Source organism: Ceratotherium simum, chromosome 19 (genome assembly GCF_057802395.1).
Source record: "Ceratotherium simum simum isolate JZ-2026a chromosome 19, ASM5780239v1, whole genome shotgun sequence".
Classification (NCBI taxonomy): domain Eukaryota; kingdom Metazoa; phylum Chordata; class Mammalia; order Perissodactyla; family Rhinocerotidae; genus Ceratotherium; species Ceratotherium simum.
Genome location: NC_141918.1, coordinates 49,486,671 through 49,513,255, shown reverse-complemented (window position 1 = coordinate 49,513,255; position 26,585 = coordinate 49,486,671). Strand labels below are relative to the sequence as shown.

At 39.5% G+C, this 26,585-nt stretch overlaps 1 protein-coding gene across 1 annotated transcript in view; it reads left to right on the top strand.

Annotated features, from left to right (window-relative positions):
* Positions 1–1,497: 1,497 nt before the first annotated feature.
* The window catches only part of ARHGAP18 (Rho GTPase activating protein 18), a 173,908-nt gene continuing 148,820 nt past the window's right edge, over positions 1,498–26,585 (top strand). The window contains exon 1 of the mRNA XM_087444079.1: positions 1,498–2,126. Coding sequence (XP_087300205.1) covers positions 2,083–2,126 — 44 coding nt within the window. The 5' untranslated portion in view covers positions 1,498–2,082. The remainder of the gene's footprint in view (positions 2,127–26,585) is intronic.

Sequence of the window (26,585 nt, the reverse complement as noted above, 5' to 3'; positions counted from 1 at the left end):
ACTTTTCCTTTCCAGTTATGAAATCTCTGATACGGTTATATGGAAAAAATTATTTTTCCTTCTGGAATCACCTCTTCTAGGAAATGTCCTTAAATTAACTCCATCAATTTTCTAATTGGTCACCACAATTAGAAGGACTCTCTCCTGTGCCTTAATCTAATCTGAAAACCAGTAATGGTGCAGATGTGTACAACTGTATGGATGCAAACAGTCAGCATTGTCTCTGTCCTTAAGGAACTCACGGCTGGTGGTATGTGGGCATGCTTTAGCTAAAGACAATCCGCAAAGTGTGGTGATAAAAGCAGTCATGGAGAGGCACAGGGGAGGGGAGCCAGGAGGGATCTGGACTCTGGAGGCACTCAGGTAAGCACCTGAGTCTTAAAGGGAAAGGAGACGGTAGTCAGAGGATGGAGGAAGGAGGGGAGAGAGAGGGAGAAAGGAGAGAGAGAGAGAGGAGACGGAGGGACCAGGAAGGAGAGGGGACTCCCAGCTCACCCACATTTCTGTGTGGAGTCTCACAGGCCCAGCTTCCAGGCTGTAGCACCATTTCAGCCATGAAAGCCTTTTGGATTCACCTCCACAGACTTGGCAGAAATGACAGGCTAGAAGTTTTTCAAAATGTAATGATTTTGTTAGCTGCAAACCATGAAGAAGAGTCAGTGTCCCTGGTTTCAACAGCAGCAGAGAGAACATGCCCTGGATTTGGCTCAACTTGGCAAAGAGCATTATAGAAGGTTGGAAAGAGAAGGGGACACACACACATACACACACACAAAACAACACAAAAATAAAAATCATATTTAAAAGCCAATTTGCTCATGCATTGGACACTTATATGACAAGAACTGAGCGTATTCCTATTTTCAAATACTTGGCCTGGCCAAAATGCAAAGCTGAGAAGGTCAAGAGTCCAAATTTAGGTCCATATCAAACTCAAGAACTTCAGCCCTCCTGTAAGTGTCCTTTACAGATTATCTAACAAACGCGCAACTCATCCTCACACAAGCATTTAGGGAGCATTTACCATTTACCAAGCCCCAAGAAAGGATTTGGGTTGACAATCACCAATAAGCAACATTCCCTGCTTTCATTGAGCTTGCCCTCCGAAAGATTTAAATGTCAGACGCGTGTTATTATAATATACGTTATTTAAATTTCAAAAATAACCACCTTTATAAAATACTTGTTTTACTTAAGAAAATCATTGCCTAAAGGCAGATTTCAATTGTGTAGAGATCAATTAATTCGTGACACATTGCCTAGACTTTCAATAAAGGCAATTCCATACCTAATCCTTGAGCGACAGTGATTTGCTAGGATTAAAACCCTTTCAGCGCCTACACCACATGCTTGACCCCAGAGGCAACCGCATTGTGCTGGGAGCGAGTTAAAGACTAAACACTACTGATAGCTTCCAAACATCTCTATCAACCTATCAATCAAAAATACTGGCTAAGTGCAGTGCAACGAGTCCTTTCTTCTTTTCTTTTCCTGCAGTGGGAGCGGGAGGAGGTCATCTCCGTGTTCCAGAAATTGCCTCCCCTAAGTCTCACCCTCTGCCCACTTCTCCGTTCTCCGTCCTCACATCAGGAAGAGAAGTCAGCGGCTGGAAGGCCCTCGCCGGAGCCGCGGGGCAGCCGAGCATGCTCAGTAGCAGGGCCGCTCTGGGAGCTCACAGCAAGCTGTGGCTTGCACTAGGCTCGGGGCTCGTGCTGCAGCTGATCCTTGTTCCTGGAAGGCTGATCTGCGCTCCATAACGTGCAGCTTTAGGATTCTCTGGTGCAGCCGCGCGACAGCGGGCTCCCCGGGAGTCCGGCAACCTCAGTCCCCGCCTGCTCCGCGCTGCGCCCTGGTGCCCACGCGTCAGCCCCTTGCTTCCAGCCGCTGCTGGATGATTGAGCAGAAATGACAGGCTGGTGGTTAACCGTGAAGGGCGAGTGAGAGCCGCTTCTCGTCGGATCCAGAGAGAGGAGGTGTGTCACGGAAGAGAGTGCCTGGGGAAGAGTCTTGCAGCAGCTCGGATCGTCGCTTCTGTCTTCACTCCTCGTCACCCTGGCACTCCCTGCTCTTGTCCTGGGAAGGATGGTTACAGTAGTAACGAAGCTCGTGCACTGCTTTCACCTCGGGTAAGGAGAGCGCCTTTGCACGCTTTTCTCTTTTCAGTGCATTGATTAGCTCTGAAATCCACAGCTGGAAACGATCTTTTAACTATTAGCCTTGTTCTCACAGTACAAGTTTGTTTTTAAGGAAGACTGGGAAAAAAGGATTTTTTGTGTGATTTTAAAAATCTTTCAGGTTGAGGTTGAAGACAAGCATCAGTGTTCTTTCTTACCTCTGCCGTCCTTGATCCTGTCTCTGACCTGCTTGGTAAAATTTAGGTCTCTATTTGCCAGATGAGGTTAGGGGTACTTTTTTTTTTCTTTTAACGATTTCTGAAATATTCTGGAGAAGGGCACTTCATGCCATATAGGCAAAACAGATATCATAATTGATAGCCTTTTTAAAGATGATTATGATTTCAGTAACAGCCAAGATAGAATAATTAATAATAATAAAATTTATCATCAACTTTGATCAGTATTCCACGTAAGCTGACCAGAGGAAATACTCATACTACAGGTATGTGGTTATTTATAAAACCAAAAAAATGTTCATGGTTTACTCTTGAGAGATAAATAGGATCCCACAAGTTTAAAGAAAAATAAAAAATTAGCACTCCTCATATTCTTTGGGCGTTGAGCAGGAGAGTTTCCCACAGAAGCATCAGTTCAAAAGTAAAGAAGCATTTTCAAAATGTAGCTTTGTGGTTGCAAATTAACATTTTTGATGGAAACTGTGGAGTCGACATCCTCAGATGGCTCTTCGTGTAAAAGAAAAAAGTGAGAGAAGGATTTCAGAACATAAACCAAGAGCATTCAAATAAATGTATTTAACTCTGTGCTACCAAAGAAAAACTACCCAAAATGTCATCTAATCATAGCTACAGTTTCAATTACTATTAATTTGGCTGGAGGTTTTGAGAGAAAGGATCACTTTTCCAAGTAAATCCCATGTTAATGAGATAATAGTAGGTCTACAAGTATCGCCTAACATTTAGCAATTGTAATCAAATGGGACAGAAAAGTGTTTTCTTTCTAAATGTTATTAGATTTCTTTATTTCCTGCTTAATCCTAAAATAAACTTATTAATAACAGTTCATTTAAAACAGTAAATATGTGTTCTTTCTCTAAGATGTCGAAGGACTTCTTTCATATCAAAACTAAAACCAAAAGAAATTACAAACCTATCAGTGATAAAGAGGAAGAAATAAGGCAAGGAAATACTTAATATTGAGCGGTAAATGCTTCACTGAAAAAAAGCTGGAATTTCTGGACAGATTATTGCTTTTAAAGTCTTCTTTTTAACATAATTTAGTGTTGGTGATGCATTCTCTTGTGGGCCCATTTAACTATGAACAGGTGAACAGCCTCTAGCAAGAAAGGGTGAGGGATCAAGCTTGTGTAGAGCAAAAAATTCCTATTTCTAGTTTATTCTGTAGGGACTGCTACCCAGCAGCATTCAGCAACAGGCTTTGTTCTACAGAAGGGACAGAGTTCTTTAAAGTCTCATTAGCCTGGGAGCTGGGAGAAATCCATTCCTTCCTCCCTTTTTTGGTGTAAGTATTGGGGCTCTGTGCCTTCACAGCACCCCAAGTTCTGAGCTCTCAGCTGACCTGTGACAAGACAAAAGCTGCCCACCCTACCAGGGAACTCTGAGCTTAATAATTTGGCCTCTGACTTTTGCTTGTTCACGCTTCCCAAGTTCACAGATCCCCAACCCAGGTGGCCATCAGTAGAATTAACAGCAGAAGCACCCTTTTCAGAAGCTCCCAATAACCCAAGATTTTACTGAGAAAAACTGTCTCCCAAGACCTGCCTCTGCTTGTTCTTGGTCTCTTTCTGTGGAATAGTTTCTGGGATATGTACCACCCACGCCCCCATCAGCAATGATCATTCCTATTCTTGTTAGACAAAATTTGTTCTAATGCTAAGAACCGCAGTCAGCAATCACTTAGAATGGTGCCTTGATGATCAATTGGAAGAAGAAGAAAACAGGGAAAAAGTTATCCCCACATTTGGATATTGAGGAGCAACTAGACAGTCCTTTTCTTTCCTCTCCTTCACTCCCCCCTCATCCAGTTATGACACACGATGAGGAGTAAAACTCTATTCCAGTGCAAGTCATTATGTTTCCCTTTTAAAGAGATGAGAATGGTGGTGGGGCCATCCCGTCCTCTGTATCTAACTGTCACTAACCTGTCCCAGCCCCACTACCCGCCTTTGGCGTCTCTTCTGTATCAGATAGAAAATAAGTGGGATTTTACAAACTCTCTTAGAGTGAATTAGTCTGTGAAGCAAGTGCTTGAAATATAATGAATTCCATTTTCCCTTTTAACAATCGAACAGTACTAGAACTTCAGTCCTGATACGTATGTTTTCCTTCATTGAGGGAGAACTGATGTTTGCTGCTGCTTTCTTTCTACCACCAGTTCTGAGGTAGACTCAACTAGTGTCTAGGATTAGAACAAGGCTCAGCTGGAGATTGTTCATTCTCAAGACCTAGACCAGTATATATCCCAAGTATTTTTCAACAGAGAGGCCACATGATCAGAAATGTTTTATTTTAATAATAATATAATATAGAACTTTCTCAGCTATCCCTCCATCAGGATTTTTTGTAGCAGTCTAAAAAGAGCTAATCAACTCTCTTTCTATAGCATGAAAATTGTTAGTCCTGGTCACTGATTGCTTTGGATTTCATTAATGAATTTTCTATTACTTAGGATGACTCCTAGCTTTGGTTTTAGCAATTTAGGAAAGGATAATTGTACCTATACAGAACTAGAAATACTCAAACATTAACTGGTGTCTAGGCCAGAAGCCAGAAATATCAAACTAGTTCTAGGGTTGATACATTCACGTCCAAAATTCCAGAGATTGTGTCTTCTTCAAGGGCAGAGTGAGCCTTCAGCACAGCCGCAACTTTTAGATTGTCGCTGTGAGGAATTCAACTTGATAATACAGACACATCCAGAGGTTTGAGGATAAGCTTGGTATTGTTTCTGTGTGATGTGGTTTTCTGTGGAATAGCTCAGCAATGGGGGGAGAAGCGTAGGTCATGACTGATGTCTTTTTGAAGGTGCAAGTCCAGTTGGAATATCTGCGTTTCTTGGAACAAATTGGTGTATTTTCCACTTCCCCCTCTCCTGCATCTTTAAGTTCATTATATTGCTGTGCTTGAAGGTCTTGGTTACATCACTTAAAAAAAAAAGTAAGCCATTGCAGAGTTGACCTGATGAATCTCTTAGAGACCTTCAGTTCCAAGAAGTCACCCAGTAGAAGCATTCAAAAGAACAGCCCCAGCTAAATCCCCACTTTCTACTTCTACTTCAGTATATCAATGGTGTTGTCATGGCATGCTGAGAAAGAAAATGCACAGTCTTAATCACTTCCTCCAGCACAACATAAATAAACTGAAGGCAATGTTCAGATAAAATCTTTCCAGCTAATAACATTTTTCCTCCCCTCTTCCTTACCAAAGGTTTATCCTGCATCTACATGATGAGCTCTGTTGTGATATTCAGGATAGACCTTTGAACAAGACAATTAAGGTTCCTGCTCTCAAGGGGCTTAGAGTACAGAATGATGGGCGAGGGGGTTGGGTCGCATGGGGAAGGAGACAATAATAAGATAACATCAGGTCATTGTGAGTGCTGTGAAGAGCAGACAGAGAAAGAGTATAGAGTGTGACTTTCTATAGGACACTCAGAGAACCCCTCTCTGAAGAGATGATATTTGGTCTGGGATGAGAATGAAGTTGAAGTCTGGGGATATGTTCCTAGTGGCTTGGTTTGTTCTCGAGACAGATGTAAAGCAGTGTGGCCAGAATGGAGAACAGCACTGGGGGTAGGGGAGAGTTAAGGGTGGTGGGTGGGGGTGGGGGTGGGTGGTGGAGGGGAGAGAGTTAAGGAATGGTGTGGGGGGAGGGGCACTTAGGAGATAAGATGGGAGAGATAGGCCGGGGTCAGGTCAGTGGGTCTCCTAGAGACTGAATTTTTTAAGTGCAGGGAACCCACTGGAGGACTTTCCATGTCAAAGGAGCATTATGGCTGCTAAGTGGAGAATGCCCTGTAGGGCCAAGAGGGGAAGCTGGAAGATCAGGGAGGCTGCTGTTGCAGTAGACAGAACATACTGGTAACTTGAACCAAGGAGGGAGCAGTGGAGGTGAACGCCAGTGTGCATGGACTTTCTTCTGTAAATTCTATTTTACTTTTGATTACGTTAAGTAATGTATTTTTGTTGTAGAAAACCAAAATATACAGACATGTCCTCAAAGATATTAAATCATAATCCCACCACTTGAACTTAATCACTGTAATATTTTTAGTATCTATCCTATAGAAAACTTAGAAAATATAGAGACCTGTCCCCAAAAGAAATGAAATATTCCATAATCTTATCACTCAAATTTAAAGATAATATTTTTGGTATCCTGTGAACCCTTTTTGAAGTCAATATATTATTTCTAGGAAACTGATTTATTATGGATATTCTGATAAAATATCTCTTTGGGCTCAAATAAACTAGAAAATGTCTTCTCTAAGTCTGGATGAAAAAAGGGAGTTCATGTGCCACAAGTCAGTTTATTTATTCATCGACTATTTTGCTGTACACCAGATGCTGAGGCTCTGTGATTTGTGGTGTATACTCTCTTAATAAACCATCCCCTCCCTCCCATATCCTGAATGTGTACCACTACATTCCTTGGGGTTGGGAAGGCTATGTTTGACTCTCCGACCTTATCTGTAAATTGTATTGTTCACTAGCTCCGCTTTGGCAAAGACTTGGGTACGAAAACTCGCATGCCATTTTGGGGAATCTTTTCACTAGAGGTAGCCCAGTAAGAGGGACTTGGTAGGATGGCCCTGGCCTGGAATGGACCGAGAGAAATCTTGGGGCTAGGAGGACCAAATATTTCTTTTTCTAGGTTTTTGCTCATGGGCCTTCACCTTATCGGTAAGGGAAGAACTGGGCTTCCCCCAGGCAGTGGAGACCTGAAACTTGAAAGGGGGAAATCTTGCAGAGGTCTCCTATGGCTCCTTAAGAATGTGCCCATTTCACCTCTTGCTCTGATTTCAAAAAACATTGTGGTTTACAAGTGTGTCCTATCTTGGTTATTGTTAAAAATATTAGTACTATTTGTTTGCATTGTGTTTTCAAGCTTTTAGAGTAGTTGGCATAAGATACTCTATTAAATAAGCGTTTGAGACTACACTTCTTTACCCTTTCCTAAACATCTGAAATTCAGCGTATCCACAACAGAGTAGGGTGTATCTTTTTATTTCAAGCTTGCTTCTCCTGCTGTGTTTTCTGACTCAGCTAGGAGTCTTACCTGTTCTGAAGTCTCCCAAAGGAGAAAGGGGAGAATCTTCTTTAGCTCTTTCTTCCCCATCTAATAGGAAAGAAGGTCTATGTGCGTTCAGAAAAGCCCTTGAATCTTTTCCTTCCATCCATTCCACTGGTCACTATTTTTGTTCAATCAACTCCTTCCATCTTCTCCAGGTGTGTTAAGCATTCTCCAGTAATACTTTCCTATTGGTTCTCTGTGCTACAGCCAGAGTGATCTATTGGGGCATTTTTTTTTTCCCACAATGTTAGATCATGACAGTTTCCAGTTTATATAAGGCCACATTTCTGTAAAAACTCTGAACTTCTCAGATGTGCAAGTACATCTCAATTTGCCTTCATTTTCTAAGTCTATCTCCTTCCCTTCCTCACCACTTCACCCCACGGTCTAGCTATGTTGATCACCTCTTTGTTTCTTGAATGTATTAATCTTGAGCTTTAAGCCTCTGCACCTGCTGTTTCCTCTACCTGGAATATATTTCTCCTCTAAGTGGCATAATCCGAGATCCAGACCTAACGATATCTGTTTCTAGCTTCTTCAGAGCTTGTCAGCCATCTCTTCTATACTCTCAGAGCAATTTGACCAATATTAAAGCATTGTTTCTTTTTTTTTTTCAGTAATCACTCAATTAATGGTTGTTTATTCATTTCCTGCTATTACTCCATATTTATTGTGTGCCTTCCTTGTGCCAGATACTACATTAGTTCTTGAAGATACAGAGATGAATAAAATATGGACTTGCCCTCCAGAAACATACAATCCAAAGGCAAGGCATCTACAAAAGGAGAGGCCATAACAGGGTAAAAGCAGGATGCAGTTTGGGGTCATTATTACTATTGTTCTTGTTGGAGTTTGGTCCCTTTTTGGACCAGGCTTCTTTCTTCAGCCCTGTGGGCTCACTCAAGCAATTAGTCCACTTAATCCTGAAACCATGTCCATGAATTAATGGACCAGATAGTGTGACTTACTGGAATAGAACCATCTTGTTTAGGACAACAATATAGCCTCGTATGTCTCACTGGCATTGTTTTTACATTCTAAGATCCCTCAACTAATAGTCCTATCGCATCTCTTTTCTCATTCCCTGCATAGGGAATGTTGTTTTTGTTTTTTCAATGGACTTTAATTTTTTTTAGAGCACTTTTAGGTTATAGCAAAAGTGAGATGATGGTACAGACATTTTCCATGTACCCCCTGCCCCCGTACATGCATAGCCTCCCCATTATTAACATCCCTCATCAGAGTGGTACCTTTGTTACAATTGGTGAACCTACATTGACGCGTCATAATCATCCAGAGTCCATAGTTTACATTAGGGCTCATTCCTGGTGTTGTACATTCTATGGGTTTGGACAAATGTATAATGACATATCTCTACCATTATAGCATCATACAGAGTAGTTTCACTGCCCTAAAAATCCTCTGTGTTCCACTGATTCATCCTTTCCTCTCCCCTGACCCCTGGCAACCACTGATCTTTTTAGTGTTTCTGTGGTTTTGCCTTTTCCAGAATGTCATATAGTTGGAATCATATAATATGCAGTCTTTTCAGATAGGCTTCTTTCCCTTGGTAATACACATTTGTTTTCCCATTGTCTTTTCATAATTTAATAGCACATTCTTTTTAGTGCTGAATAATACTCCATTGTCTGGCTATACCTCAGTGCATTGTTTCTTTCTAATTTTTTCTTCTGTTGGACTTGGGTCTATGGAGGTAGGGTTCTGATGTTTGGTTCCAGGCACATAGTATGCACCTAATTAATGTTTATTATGTGAATAAGTGATAAGTGAGTAAATGAGACACAACACTTTCTCTCCTTTTCCTTATAGTCTGTCCTTCACCTGGAAGCAGCTTCCAGATTGGATAAGTTTGTGCTCATGGGGTGAAGGATGGTATGTTTCATTTTGTTTTTTTCCCAACTAGTCTGCCATCATTTCTTAAACTCAGAGGTCAGCAAACTATAGCCCTTGGCCAAATCTGGCCAGACACCTGTTTTTGTAAATAAAGTTTTATTGGAACACAGCCGCACCCATTCCTTTATGTATTGTGAATGGCAGCGTTAAGTGACTGTGACAGAAACCACATGGCCTGCAGGTCTGAAAACATTTACTGTCTGGGCCTTTACAGCAAAAATTTACTATTTTCTGCTCTAACCCAGGGAAGGAGCCTAAGGCTGAGATCAACGTGGCAAAAGTGATCACTTGTAGGAACATTTCCAAAGTAGTAGCTATTAGCTCCTTTCATGAGAAAATAAATTTCTGAGATTTATTTTGATTTGTATCTTGAATATAGAAACTATAAAAGAAAATCTGGTGAAAGATCTGGTTGCTTTGTTTTAGTAATTACAAGACTGATGATTTTGACATAACTCATTTTTGGATTAAACAGCTATTCTCAACCTCGTACATGAATCAGAATCAACTAGAAGGCTTATTAAACTGCAGAGTGCTGCCCCTCCCCCGGTGAGGTTCTAATTCAGTAGGTCTGGATGGTGATCCAGAAGTTGCATTTTAAACAAGTTCCCAGATGTTGCTAATGCTGCTGCCCCGGGGGACCACACTTTGAGAACCATTAGTTTAGAACAATGCTTCTGAGCCTTAGCTGTGTCTCAGAATCACCCAGGGGGTTTAAAAAATTTTTCTTTTAAAAATAAAACATGCTTTGGCCTCAACCCAGACTTACCAAGTCAGAATCCCCAGGGTTGGTCTGTATTTTTAAAAGAATGATTCTGAAGAATACGGAGTCATCATGCTTTTAGAACTATCATTTGGGCTCTGCTTGTTAAAGTGTGTATAAGATGTTTTGACTAATAAGTTTAAGTAACAATTAGATATAAATTTCATTACATTCTCAGTTTTAAGAAAAGCTATAAACTGGAATGTTGTTTATTGTATGTACGTTACGTTTATTTATCAGTGGACTTCAATAAAACTATAGTCCAAAAAGTACACTGTGTTCAATTCAACAAAATTCTTTTTCTTAGTAAATTTGCTAAGTATTAGTTTGTAAATTTTGTTTTTTTACTGTGTAAAATTGTAATTCTATACTTGATAATTTCCCTTTCCACTTTTCTTGAAAGTGAGTGAGGTTTTATCTGAAGGGGACAGGAACAACTCACATTCTGCCACCTTTCCATGGTTTCATGGTAGCAAATTTAAATGTCAAGTGCCTTCTAGAAATGGCACGAGAGAGGTCTTCTTTCCTGGCTCTTCCTTCTCTCTGTGCAGGGAGATAACATCCCTTAACATCCGGGCAGGTGTTTGTAACAATATAAAGCCCTGTGTTTGTGTCTGTGCTTTAGTTTAGAGGCCTTGCTTCCCCTCTGCCACAATTTCAGCATATATTTGTCCATGTTCATTTTAATTCTGTTGATTGCTATTTGTAATGTTCTGAAGCTGAGGATTATGCCAGAATACCAATAAGGCAAAACAACTGTGAAATAGTAAAAATAGAAGAACCAGATCTTTGGTGGTTTGGCAGCTAATGTAGTAACCTTGAAAATCGTGAGCCGTACAAAGAACTCTTAAGCACCGTGTTTATGAAGGGAAAGCATTTCCATCATGTTTTTGGTCTGCAGACTTTTTAAAAAAGATTTTTGGCCTTAAAAGGATAGGAACAAATACCAAAAATTGGGTTTATAGATCCCCAAATCCATACAACAAAATAGCCATCAACTTCTTAAACTACATATTTCTACGTTATGGAATCCTGATGATTACTAACATAAATATGTTTGACAAATGGCTTAACAAGAATAATGTTCTCAAGTATGGACGAGCTCGTTTTTTAAGTGCATGTGGATTAATTCACATTTCAATCTGGCTGTCTTGAATGAAAATTTTCACTCTTTTTTTTCCTTGTGTTTCATTAGAAGATTAAGAAAGGATATTTAGAAGCTATTGTGAGTTCGGTGGAAATGAAGACCTGTTATTCTTTCCTTTTCATGAACTGATGGACGTGACTTGCTTATGCCTCAGTTACCTCGATGAAGAGGGGCTTTTATTCCTAAGGATTTATTTTTATAGCTTCTAGAAAGCAATAGCACTCAGGAAAACCCCAAAGTAATGGAGAATGTCAATTCATTATCCTGTGGTGTTATTATTTTAAGCACACTCATTGGAAGTGCAAGAACTGGTTATTCAACTAGAAGAATGGCTTGAAATAGAGATTCTTGATGATAATATTTATTTATTAGTGCATCGCTTTTTGCCTGTTTGAACTTCGTTTCTCAGGTAGGAATGCTCTAGATTCCTTCTTCATGCAACAGATGGGGCCGGTGTCATGGGTGCAGCTGAGGGCTCTCCTTGTTTTGAGAGTAAAACAAAGTACTCCCTGTTGCTTTTTGCATTGCTCTTGGGAATATTGTTTAGGTCAGTGGGTTCCCAAAATGAATATGCTTTCCTCCACTTGAATGGACCATGTGCTTGATTTAATGCTCTGCTGTCGCTGTCTTGAAATGTTTAATACTTTTTGAACAAGGGGCCCTGCATTTCTATTTTGCCTTGGACCCCATGAATAATGTAAGTTATTCTCGCCCATAGGAACTCTATCTTATTCATCTTTATTTCCCTGCAGGTTTTTAGCATGAGACCTGATGTACAAATGAGTGAATGAATGAATGAGTGCTCCCCTGTGCTAAGACCAAAATGAAGTAGTGTTGTTGCTTTTTGCATTGCTCATGGGACTGTGGTTTAGGTCAGTGTGTTCCCAAAGTGAATATGGTTCAGACACAGTGAGTTGGATGGCTGAGTGGTTGGATAGGAGTGATGATAGAGAGTGAACATTTGAAAAATACAGATTCTCTGGGCGCACCTCAGTCTTTCTGAATCAACATTTCCTGAGAATAAAGGTCGGTAATCTGTGTATTTAAAAGCTCCTTAGGGCCGGCCCTGTGGCTTGGTGGTTAAGTGCGCGCGCTGCGATGCTGGCGGCCCGGGTTTGGATCCCGGGTGCGCATCGAGGCACCACTTCTCCGTTCATCCTGGGGCCGAGTCCCACATGCAGCAACTGGAAGGATGTGCAGCTACGACACACAACTATCCACTGGGGCTTTGGGGGGAAAAAGTAAAATAAAAATAAAATCTTTAAAAAAAAAAAAAAAAAAAAGCTCCTTAGGTTCTTTTGTGGCTGTGCATGGACTGTGGTCTTCTCCCACAGAGATTGCTAGGCCTGCAGGTCTGTGCCCAGCCGTGGATGTGTGTTTCTGCTTTGTCTAGGTTGTCAAGAAAAAGGCCTATTTCAAGTGACATCAAGTGAAATTTAGGAGACAATGGGGGATAGCCGGGCCAAGAATTAGTACCACACACTCAAGTCCAGGATGATACTGGGCGATACCAGCAGGGCTGCCATTTGTCTGATTGCTCCTGCCCCCACTGGAAGAGAAATGGTGCTTGTGCAGCTTGTGCTGACCAACTCCCAAAGGATGAGGTGAAGGGTGGTCTCACAGACCACACTGCAGCATGAAGCACCAGCTGCCGCAGTCCACTGGCCTCCTCTCAGGTTTGGCAGGATGAGCTCTACTTCCAAGGGGAGGTAACCAGCGGGGAATGGAGTATGGGAAGGCCCTGATGGTCAGCCTGGAGCCTTCACGTGCACTTTGGATGTGGGCCTTGCCAGAACTACTACAGATTTGGGGGGAGGGGGTAGGAGTGGAGCGGAGGATGTCTAAAGGGAGCTGTGGATGTAGGCTTGTCCTCACAGTACTAAAAGATGCTCAGGTTTTCCTTTAGAAAGCAAGGCTTCAGTGCGGGAGTACATCTTACGCACGTCATGGGACAGAACGGAGCTGATTTTATGCATCTCTTAATGAAAATGAAGATACTTGTAAGACATAAGTCTCTCGATACATAAAGAACCTTGTAACTCTAGACATGATGGAGATGTACAAAGTTCATGTTGCTGAATGAAGCATCCAGTCTATGAGAAACACAGAGGTTTCAAAAGGAGAGGTGGAACCATCCTGAAATGTCTCTTGCCCAACAGGAGAGTTGTGTCTTTTGAGAGTGGGCATCCTCAGAGCTCAGGAGCAGGCCACTAACAGCCCAACACCACACCACTGCTATCTGTCATCGTCCATGAAGAGTTTTCAGATTAAGACATGTTTACCGAGGCAGAAGGCTGGTTATAGAGGGGTAGAAAGGACGATAACCAACAGCAAGGGATTAGGGAAAAAACTATCCAGAAAGAAAAAGTCACTTTTTAACCACATGCATGATTTCATTCATTACTCAGTAACTATGCTCTGAGCACCTGTTTTCTGTCAGGCACTATTCTAGGCACTAGCATACAGGGGAGAGAAGACAGGTTAATTCCTGATGTCATGGAACCTGAATTTTGATGGGGAAAGAGAGACAATTAATAAACATATCAGAGTTATGAGTGCTGTGAAGAGAATGTACATAGTATTATGCGAAAGATTGTGGACCTCACAATGAGTGGTCGGAGATGTGGGGGTATCCTCCTCTTCCTTCCTTCTATGCCAAATATAGGTACTACACTTAACATGTTAATTTGTCAGGAGCTCAGTTCCCTTATCGTAGCAACCGCTACCGAATTCACTTTCTTGGCCAGGCCATTGAACAGGCTTGGCTGAGTGGATGATTTAGGGAGACTTAACCTGAGTCTAGTACTGTCTATTATGTCAGTACTATGATAACAAGTAGCCTCATATCAGTTGTTGGATGTGTGTTAACTGAGTGCTAAAGAATGGAAGATTGCACTAATGTTACTATCTCCCTTTTTCTTTTAAATGTGTTTGGCTGACTTGAGGAAAAAAAACCCAAAATGCCAGCAGGTGAAGTTTTCTTCTGTTAATATTTAGGTTGACTTGTGTCAGATTTCCTCCTTGTTTTATATTTACTGAAATAAAGAAATTGGGACTGCCTGATGAGTAAACAAAGAGATGACATCTTTAATATTGAATATTATAGAATAAGAGAAGAATATGTGGAATTAATCAAGTGAATTTCAGAATATTGCATATTTTTGTTATAAATTTAATACATTGTATATTTTGATTGAGAAGTTAGACCCTGTGGGATAATTGTTTTTTTGTTTTTTTAATCAAGGCTTATAGAAATTTTGAGCATCATTACAATGACAAAATACAGAGCTAATACGTTATATACATAAGAATGGATCCTTATACCTTTTGAGTTCTGAATTAGATAATATCAAATCTAACTTTTTGTTGCACTGATATAGATAATTTTAATTTTTAGAACACCAGTTAGAGAATCCCACAGAAAAATCATGAGTAGATGTATTTTTAAATTTTAAATAAATAAGTTCCTAGATTTACCAACCAGATTTGTGAAGTAAAAATATTTGCTTTAAATTCTAGAGTTTTCAGTATCTTGGACCATCTGATCCAATCACTCTCATTTTATGTCTAAGGAAAACTGAGACTTAGAGAAAGTTAAACAATTTTCTTTAGGATCTGCGGGTTATTTCACTTTGAAGTATTTATAAGACACCATTTCAACCATTTATAAGTGGAGGGGCCATTTCACATAGTGGTTATAAACATTCCTGGATTGGGATTCTGGTGTTTTGTGTTTGTTTTTTGTACTAGCTCTGTGAACTTGGGTAAGTTACCTGATTTTTCTGAGGCTTCAGTTCCTCATCTGATCTCATCTGCCCTCCTCCCTCAGGGTGTCTTCCTGGGGATTAAGTGACATCATAACCACAAACATGCAGCACAGTATGGGGCATAGAGAAAGACATCCAGGGAAAATTATTATTATCACTTAAACTAAAATAGAAATACTTCTGTCAAAAAGATCTTTCAAGAAGATGATGTTTTTAAACAATATTTATTAGAAACACCTAAAATATAGAAGTTTTCCTAGTTATTTCTCATTAAGGAAATCAACCTCTATACTATAACAGTCTTTTTGTTGAAACTTTAGGTTCAGTTACATATCAGTAGTTCTCCTACAGTGTTATTAGTACATGCACCAAGTAAATGCCTTTTGCTTTATTTATTTATTTATTTTTTATTGCAGTAACATTGGTTTATAACGTATAAATTTCAGGTGTACATCAGACTTTTTGCTTTAAATTACAGCTAATACTTAAACAACGGATAAATTAGATAGGACTTGCTATGTGCCACACTTAATCCTCACAAAAAACCAATGAGATCGGTGTTATCATCATCCCTATGTGCGAGATGTTGAAACTTCACCACAGAGAAGTCCAGCGGAAAGTCTGAGGTCACTTGGCTGGTAAGGGGAGAAGCTGGGATCTGAGCCCCCTGTCAGCACTGGAGCCACTACTCGACCTGGGAGCACACTTGCTAGTTGAAAGAAAGGAAACTCCACTTATTGAACAAAACTGTATTTAATTTGCCCTAAAGGGTGCTGATCTAACCAAGTATGGGCTTCTGAGGATTCCATTTTATGGGGATAATTATACAATATTAAAAATGGCTGCCATTAATTGACTGCTTCCATGGATCATAAACTCTACTAGGGACTCTGCACGTTCCTTTTTTTTCCTCCATAACAACTCTCTGAAATAGCTATGACGATGATGATAGACAGGATGTTATTGCCCATTTTACAGATGATGGAACTGGGTCTGAGTGAAATATATAACTTTTCCCAAATCACAGAATTATCTATCTCACTCCAAAGCCACTGTAATACTTAACTTTCTATCACGAATATTGTGTATATCTCAGTTCTGTGCCACTGAAACTGTTAAGTAATGATGATATGCACCGTAAGTGCAGTAAGTCAACAAGGTATGACAGAGAATGTCCCCCACTTTCCCAGAATAAAAGCTAATCCCATATCTATTAATAATTATCTCTGTTTCACTTTCAGAAAGCAGCGAGTCTGCTTCATACAAAAATGAGGGCAGGGCTTTGGACCAGATGATCTCCTTCTAGACTAAGGCTTTCTTCTCCCAGCCAGGATGAGAATTTAGCTAAATATTCCCTAAGTAACACTAGATGGCGCGTGAGAACAAAAGAGGTGGCAGACATTTCTAGGATACATGCAACCCTTATTTTGATTTGCAATAGAATTTATTTTCTGAAATGAATCATTGATGATTTCAGGCTACCGATAACTAAGGAACATCTGACCTGATATTTTGCCAATATAAAACTCTGCCTTATCTCCAATTTGGAGTAGAACTTTAATAAATCTAAGTTTTTAGATCTAAAATCTGAAATTCTTTATTTTTGGCAGAACATTAACCAAACAGATCTCCTAGCATCATTTCAATTAAGTAACTCTGGCCCTACTATAGCAAATTAAAGTAAATTGAATATCTGAAAAAGATGATATAGTCAAGGAATACTCCTACGAGCTCTATAAAATGAATTTCTTTTTTTTTTTTTTTTTGTGAAGAGATCAGCCCTGTGCTAACATGTGCCAATCCTCCTCTTTTTTTCTTTTTGCTGAGGAAGACTGGCCCGGGCTAACATCCGTGCCCATCTTCCTCCACTTTATCTGGGACGCTGCCACAACGTGGCTTGCCAAGCAGTGTGTCGGTGCGCGCCCAGGATCCGAACCGGCGAACCCCGGGCCACCACAGCAGAGCGCGTGCACTTAACCGCTTGTGCCACCGGTCCAGCCCCTATAAAATGAATTTCTATGCTTTTTTGGGCATTACAATAGATGTCATCAGGACACAGGCTTGGGACATTATTCAAGGCACAAAGAAAATAACCAAAAAGGGTACATTTATTCTCTAGAGGTCTTTGTTTTTAGGTCATGAAAATTCCAGATTTGGGGCTCTATTAACTCAATTTATTTGTATTTTCAACTATTACTCATAATTTTCTTCATTTCTCTTTTGATTGTCTGTGCTTTCTTTGAGGAGTTGTAGGGAGGCAGGGGAAAACCAAAGGTAGAAAACAAAGGAAAGAAATTGCAAGGGTAGAGACAAAGAATGAAGTATTCAGATTAGGTGCCCTGATGCGACCCAGGTCAACGCAATTTCACCTCATTTTCTGAATGTCTCTGAAGAAATAGAAAAATAACAATGGACAGAGGATTAATGTAAGCCCTGTACCTTCAAATAAAAAATTTGAAAGGGACACACTAGCTTTGTTAATTTTTAAAAACAGCTTTCCAGGAGAAAAGAAAAATAGCATCCTTAAGGGCGTGCCTCATGAGTGTCTTTGCTCTTCACCACTAGGTAAACCATCCAGGTCTGAACACTTGGAGTAAAGATGGGCTAAGCACATCTTTTGAAGCAAATTTAAAAGTTAATTTATTGAGTACTTTCCATGTGCCTATCATTTGCTCCTGTTTCTTTGTATTATTTCATTTAATTCTTCCAGCTGTTCTATGAAGGAGGGTTCAATTCTTATCCTCAATTTATGGATGAGAAAACTGACGCTTAAGGAGGTAAAGTCACAAGCCCAGGGTCTCATGGCTATCGAGTGGAGGAGTCAGGTCTATCTGATTCTTTGTGCCCAGCTTCGAACCATGTCAGTATGGTCTTCCCTTGAGAGAAGTGTGGGATTTGACAGCCAGACCTATGCCGTATTGTGAAGTAATTAGATATTCTCTCAATATTCTTATATTTCTTTCTCGCTCATACTCCGCTGTCCTCACCTCCCATCCTAGTGGCCTGCTGTTTCCAAGAGAACCTTGGACACTATAGGCCACTTACAAAAACAAAAAAAGAAGCTGTTTCACCAGTTACTGTGATCCCTTGCAGATTACACATGCTTGAACTCAAGTTCTAATGTTACTAGCCAGATAAAGTGGACTTTTGCATGTCTAGGGGCTGCTTTCTTGGATTTGAACACTGTTCTTCCCATTCAACTCCAAAATTATATGCAACTCATCACGTAGAAATGATGAACCTAATCTTGAGTACCCTGATTTTGAGAGGGTAGCACAAATATTGAAAAATTTCAGGAAGGAAAATGTGTTTTGCTTAGGCTCCCAGATCATCCGTTATATGGCAGCAGGCATTCCCACCTACATGCTGGCCTGGTCCCTAAGAAAGTTATGTACAAATTTTTTTAGTAAGTTAGGTGAATGGGTAAAAGATTATTAAGATGATTGTGACATATGTTATTTTGGCCAAGCTCCACGGAGGCCTTGGAGAACAGGATGTGGTTCCTCGTATGCTGAGTCAGCTTCGTGACTCGCTGGGTGAAACTGGGCAAGTCTCTGATTCTGTGGTCTCAGAACCTCATGGGTAAAATGTGAGGGTGGGTCTTGATGGGCCTGAACATTTGTCCAAGCTCTAACCTTCTAGGATTCTTTGAGGCTCCACACTTGAAGAGAGTAACCAAAAGTAGGGCATGTAATTTTAATCACAGCCAAAAATTATTTCAGGACAGTGTTGTTATAATTAATATTCAAAAGTTCTTAGAGATACTTAGATGAAAGCTCAAAAGGAAAGACGATCACAGTCTAGAAAAGTCAATGAGTAATTAATTGCAGATGACTAACGTTCTTCCTCCCTCTCCCCTCCACGACAGGAGCACAGGAATACAATAAGCAATAAAAGCTCTCGAACTCTTCCTGGCATGCCTAAGAGAGCTGAAGGACATTTCTGATGTGATTTAGCATGCTTAGTTTTCTATCCTTGTTAATTATTGTGAAATAGGATCTGCTTAATATCTAGTAGTACTTCTAACCTCATTTGTAATTCTGAACAGTCTAATAACATCGTTTATCAACAGCATCAAATAACCACAAATTTCGTTTCATGCAGCAGTTGGTAGTACTCCATCTCTCCTGCTTCCTCGGTTCTATATTTCTTTATTGCACTTTCATGATGTCACTTCTATGTGGAATCTAAAAAAACAGAACGTTAGACCACACTGGTGGTTGCTGGGAGTAGAGGAAACGGGTGAAGACAGTCAAAAGGTACAAACTTCCAGGTAAAAGATAAATAAGTTCCGGGGATGTGATGTACAGCATGGTGACTGTAGTTAACAGTACTATATTGTATATCTGAAACTTGCTAAGAGAGTAAATCTTAAAACTTCTCATCACAAGAAAAAAAATTGTAACTATGTGAGGCGATGGATATTAACTAAACTTATTGTGGTGATCATTTTGCAATATATACAAGTATCAAATCATTAGGTTGTATACCTTAAATTATACAATGTTATGTGTCAATTATATCTCAATAAAACTTTTAGTCAGTCTTGTAGGAGAGTGGTATTTTTTTCTAATGGGGGTGCTGGACAATGATAACAAAAATTCACATTTGTTCCAAGTAAAAGTTTAAAGTAGGGAAGTACTATCATAGGTTGGATAAGTGAGTAGAGTTGGAGAGGATTAGGCTGGAAGAGGTCTTAGAAGTTATTTGTCTGTCTTTCTTCTCTTTTCACATGTGAGGAAACTAAGACCAGAGAAGTTAAGGCCCTTGCCCATTGTCACGTGGCAGGTTAGTGTTAGAGCCAGAACTAGAATCCAGGACTTCTGGCGGCCAAGTTGAGGATTCTTCCTCCACACCACAATGCCTGTCTTTGCAGTAATTGGATGTAGAGTAGAAAAATGGAACGCAGACAATTTGCAAACTATGTAATCCTGTTTAATTAGTTGATTTTTGTGTTTGACTTCGATTTATGACACCACGAGACTTAAAGGTCTGGTTTAGTGCGTTACATTGTATACAGCATCTGAACAATCTATTACTTCCAGGAGAAGAGATGTGTGGAATTAACGATATTTTCTTCCCAGGGAGAGAGAATTGCATTTTTGGATGGGCTTAGAATAATACTCTTGATATTAATATTAAATGTGGTCATAACAACTTCTAGTGATACGTTTGAGTGGTGTGTGTGTTTGTGAGTGAAAGTAAAACCAAATGAATTATTAAGACGGGATGAGGACAGCCATGAAGCGAGGCAGGCTGGATCAGGGTCTGTCAGGACTCAGGCATAAGCCGAAGGCAGCAATGAGATGCACTCCGATTTCTACCACCAGGAGCCTTTTAATGGAACAGCTCCCGTCAGAGTCTGGTGTGAACTCAAGTGCCACGTCAGGAATGCTTCTTCTCAGTCATGATCCTTTTAACTCCCAGTGGATGGATCCTTTCTTGCAGTGGACCTGGAAAATTGGTGTCAGTCTGTAGTAGCTCGAGAATACTCTATTTTCATTTCTCGAATCATCCTGGGGAAATTTAGAGACACATCCGTTCTAGATCAGAAGCAAGGTGATGGAACCCCTGTAAAGTAAACCTAATCTTATGGAATCTACTTCTAAGGTAGATATGCATTAATTGAGCTATTGGGAAAAATGGAGAGTTGGAGGATTCGTGTCTCTGTCTCGGACACATTGTACCTGCTCTTACCTGGAATCCAGGGGGTTCCAGATCTGTCTGAATTCCAGCCTTACCACTTACAATCTGTATAGAAACACAGGCAAGTTCAGTAACTTCTGTGAGTCTGCATTCCCCTTTACATATGAGTTAACATTAGATAAAGTACTCGAAACACACCATGCATGTAAACGGTAACTGCTATTTTAGCCTGTCTAATAAATAACTGAGTTAGTAGAGAAGAAAGAATAGACTGTGAGGAGGGTGAGGTTGGCCTTTTTTTTTTTTTTCCTTCCTTAAGCTGTACTGAAGTCTAGAGATTGAGATTTATTAGAAAAGGGAAAATATGTTAGAGTATTGAAGAATACATAAATGTTCACTTCTCAAGATCTCCAAAGAATTGCTAGAACAGTGAGAAGAGCAGGATTCTCCTCTCTGGTCCCAGATCTTGTTGAATTATTAGTTTGCATTGTAAGAAAGCTATAATTTTTCTTTTAGAATTTGTTTCCTATTACATATTCCTTTTAAGTAAACTTTTAAAAAAGCAAGATTTTCTTAGGCTTCTTTCCCTTATATACTTGGGAATGTATCACTGGAACTTAAAGTCCCGTAACCCCTGCGATTAACACCTTCCCATCTGATCTCCCTCTCCTTTGGGAAGCCAAAGCTGATGCATTGCTCTTAGAAATAAACTAGAACATGTGACGGGCATTGCTTGAATGAAGCACTGGCCCAGAGTTAAATATTGAAAATCCACCGGAAGACAAGCTGGCCCGGAATTATAAGTAGGTCTGTGGTCTATAGGTGTATAAAAGGCAATGTAAATTTTCTATTGAAACGGTGCAGATAAACACGAACAAGACAGCGTGGAGCTAAGGCCAAGTGTTGCCAGCTGGGAGTGTAAGAAGCTTGAAACCACAGGTCCCTTGGTTCCCTGAAGAATGAAGCTTCAGGTTATAGAAACTGGGAGCAGAAGTGGTTCCCCTTTTGTGTCAGAGCCCGTCAGCAAGGATCAAAAGGCATTTTCATGCAATGTCTAGTCATTGATTTTCCCTAAAATTAGTCTCATGCTATGTTTTCTCTTTCTTTTTTTAATAGTAAAAAAAAAATCCAAAATGAAAAATAGTTTCACTTTTCTCGTAATTATATAAAATAATAATGCTCATTATAAAATATTCAAATATAAAGAAATGTACAAAAGAAAATTACAGTTGCTCCAAGATAACCACTATTAATTAATATTTTAATGACCATCCTTTCATGATTCTCTTTATATATGATGTTATTTATTGTGTAACTTTTTTCTCACATACAGTCTTTTTTCCCTCACCTCTGCCCCATAACTGCTTTCAAAACAAAATAATACAAAAAAAAGAAATCAATATTTACAATCTGGTGTGTACCTTTCTGTGTCTCTCTCCATGCTCATATAATCATGTAGAAAAATATGGGTATAATGTCTTTTGAGGTGTATTGTTTATTAAAAAAGAATTTTATTATACTAAAGCTTAAAATCTCTTCTGACATGAATGTGGAATTATAGATTTTTATACAATTCTAATTTTTTATAGTTGTCCCACTCTCACCCAATTCAACAGCATTTTTCTTGGCAATTTGCCGTTATAAAGGATTCCCAAGGCATTCAACTTATTTTTCATAGAAACAATTCTTTCTGAGCTCATATTTTATCAGTTTGAATAATATATAATTACTTAGTTAAAATAATAGGTCCAACTAGCCTGAATAGCTTACTAATTCTTGGTAAACATATATAACTCAAATGGTGAGAGAAGAGCTCCACCTCCTAGATAGAGGCCTACAGGTTTCAAATGTTCTACTTCTGCCAGTGGGTTTTACACAAGAACTTCTATTCTCCCAACATATTTGGTTTCTGCTAAAATGATGGAGACTATACGTACTGCTCTGTGTCCTCCCTCACCCTCATTCTTGTGTTGTTATCCAGAGATTCTTTTAAATTTGTGATTATATGAAGAAAACAAGATTAGTTGAGAATGACCAAAGTTACACTCTATTTGCTAACTGTGCATATTTTAAATAATATACAATGTTCTTTAAATAATATATGATACTCTGCCACCAGTTCCCAGTTTCTTTTCACTTATGTTTTGATGGTAACCCTTATTCAATGTATCATTTATTGTAGTTCTGTTGTCACTTATTGAATCAGAGTCCTTATTACCAAGTCTGACTCTTTGGCTATGCAAATTTGTCTCTTCTCCCACCTCCCAAAATAGCCTGGAGCGTTACTGCAAAATAACTTCATACCCGTTAGTTTGTGGATTAGCCAGTCCAGAAATTACAGTTAAAGTGGCAGGCCAGGGGTGCCAGTGTCTGGAATTGGGTCAGCTGGAAGGTAGGCTGATTGGTATAAGGCTGGCATGTCAGAAGTCAAGTTTGGGGGAATTTGGCTAAGTTGTGAGGGATGGGCTAAGACAAAGTGTCAACTCCAAGAAATCAACAGAGGGATAAGTCAGAAATTCAAGTTTAGAGTCCTGTGGAGAGAAGGTCATGGAACCAGGCAGAGAAACTGCCCAGTGAGGAGGATGGAAGATCTGTTTAATGAGTGCATGTGTCAGGATCTACACACCAGGCCTTACTAGTCGATCAAGTAGCAGCAAAATAATACTGTAGTCATTTGGTGGAAGTGAAAAAGCATGGCAGGTCATGCAGAATTGATAAACAGATTTTACTTCATACTCCTGCAAAGTACTTATTTGTACTTATTTAGGTACCTGCAAAATTTACCTACTTGGTCCAAACCTTTAAAGGGGTAGGAAGTGAGAAACAGAAGTGAGAGGTGGTGATGATGTTCAGTTAGTGTCTGTGGAGCTCAGCTGTTAGTAATTGCTCAGTGGGGCAAAGAGGAAGGAGCTGGTGGCCACTTGGCTATACTCACTCATTCTAGAGCAACTGGGTTTCTTCTATTTTATTTGTTTATTTATTTTTGCTGAGGAAGATTGGCCCTAGGCTAACATCTCTTACCAATCTTCCTCTTTTTTTGCTTGAGGAAAATTAGCCCTGAGCTAACATCTATGCCAATCTTCCTCTATTTTGTATGTGAGTCGCCACCACAGCATGGCTTGATGAGTGGTGTTGGTCCGTGCCCTGGATCTGAACCTGCAAACCCAGGCCGCTGAAGCAAAGTGCACCAAACTTGAACCACTATGCCATGGGGCCAGCCTCAATGGTTTCTTCTATTTTTTGATCCTTGATTATCTGTCTACAAAAAGTAAGGGAAAAAATAGATCCATTAACTCAGTGTAGCCTATAACATATTGTGGGGTAAATATTAAAAGTACAGAAATTCCTGCCCTTAGTTTCAACAAAAATAAGGTGACAGGAAAATACTAAACTTATTATCTCCTGACAAATCATGAAAGTAAATGGATAATACTTTTTCGTTTATCTTTTTCACATTTGATTAAGACAAATAAAAGCTACAACATATGAACAGAGAAAATTGTAGAATTGTTTGTGTTTGTTTTAGAAAGTTGTTATTAATGCTGTTTACCTGCTATGCTGTAACTGTTTCTAGGAAAGTGTCTTTTCTGTTTTGGAGTTGGCTCATTTTGTGTGATTAACTGTATTAATTTCTTCTTCATCGATCATTTTTCATGATAGTTACGTGTTACCTTGCTTATAAGGGAAACCTGGAAAATCTTAGTTAAGCCAATTTAAAAAGTGCTTTGTTTTTAAGGATAACAAAAATAAAAGTACCAGAATGTATCTGATCTGTGTATTTATAAGTCATGTGAGTGATGGCTCAAGTTTCAGTGTAGTTGGTTTTTCTGCATATGTTATAAATACTAGAGCTTTTGATTAAGGTTGTAGCATAAAGAAGCAGCTTGCCTATAAAGTTACTACAGATTATTCTAAAACAAACCAGAAATGTTGTCCCCTTTGAAGAAAATTTATGAGGAGCCAATGCCTTGGGGATCTGTTATTACAAGCGTCTCTCAAGGATCAAAGTATGCTTGAAACCCCTCTGCTGGGATATCTTTTGGAATAGGCTTATGAGCCACATAAAATTCTCTCTCATAGACAGTTCTTATGTGGTACTAGAATGTGTTTTATTGTAAAACTGGTTAACTTACTTTATAGTCACATGTGAGCTGTAAGCTGTCCCCTGCAATTTAAGTAGGACTAATGGGGATGTCATTTGCAGTAATGTTTCTCTATTTTCTCTAATTAAGGGGCTCTTTGTGTTTTAATTTCATAATAAAAACATGTGTCTTTGCTTTTATAACTTTTTTCACTTGTTTAATTTTTTACCCTCAGTTTTGTTTTCAATTTCAGCTCAGCACATTTTAAAATTGCTGGTTTAGTCAAAGAAATTGGTTAAAAAAGATTGTAGGGATTGGATTACTCTACTGTGTTCCTCCCCTCTCCCCCTCAACAATCGGGAAAAAAAACTTCCAAAGACTTCTATTTATTTATTTATTTATTTATTTATTTATTTATTTATTTATTTATTTATTTTTGAGGTCACATTGGTTTATAACATTATATGAATTTCAGGTGTACATGATTATATTTCAATTTCTGTGTAGACTACATCATGTTCACCACCCAAAGACTAATTACCATCCATTACCACCATTACCATTACCATACTTCTTGTTTCCATTTGCTTTTTAAAAACTGTGGCAAAATATACATAATATAAAATTTATCATTTTAACCATTTTTAAGTGTGTAATTCAGTGGCATTAAGTCCATTTGCTTTTTCACAGGATAACAAATGGGGAGATCTGGAGTCATTCACAAATATGCTTTTAGTAAGAATTCTAACACCATAAATTAGTTGATGAAAAAAGAATATGGGTACCTTAATCTAACAGCTATTCCATTTGACTCCCCTCCCTGAAAAGAGCTTGTATCATAGTCTACCCTTCATTTAACCAATATTTGTTAAGAATCTCCTATCTGCCAGTCTACCTTAGTAGAAGACAAAAAGGAAAAAGCCCTACCATCCAGGGGTCTCACTTAGACTTGTGTGTAGAGAGTCAAGCAAGAAGACAATTATAATAGATTGAGGAAATGTCTAGAATGAAGAAAAGTGGAATGTAATGGAAACAGAGAGGAAGGTTTGCCCAAGCCTGTGTGGCAGAGCAGAGCAGGTCTTACCCTAACTTAAAAGATGAGTAGGCATTTATCAGCTAGGGGGCCCAGAGGAAACAGGGTGTTGATGCTGAGAAAACAGCATGGACCGAGGCATGGAGTCTGTGAGCCAGCAGGGTGTCTACGGGGAGTGGCGGTGGGCTTGCTGTGGGGCAGACTGGTGTGTCTGCGGAAGAATGTAGAGATGAGGTTAGAGGGCTCACGGGGACCATCATGACGAGCCTGATGAACTGATATGCTGGTGTTTCCAAAGGGTGACCTAAGTTTGAGATGTTCTTAGTTGTTAACTTGAGTTGGGGGAGGGAAGAGAGCAGCTTAGCCAAATAAGTTTGGGAAATGTTCAGTAAAAACAAGGCTTTTGTTTTCAGTTGTAGGACTTCTGGGAGCATCACTTGACTATGTGAATGCTGATTTTCCTGGGCTAAGAAATAACATGGCCTGTTTCCTAAATACACTGACCATAGAAGTGACCCCTCATTGGGAAATGCTGCTGTAGTCCTTGGGGACCCACTGGAACACTTTATTCTTTAGACTGGGTCTGTTTTGACCCCACTGTCTCTATAAGGTTATGGGTCCTTTATGTATTGAAAATTTCCAAAAGCCAGTGATGAAAATCAAGAGTTCTTGAGACCAAACAAGCCCCAACAGACTTAGTATATTTTTTAATGTGATTGAAATTTACTTTGTAAATGTTGCATAGAGCCATATTCTCTCTATTTGTTGCAAAAAGCCGTCAATAAA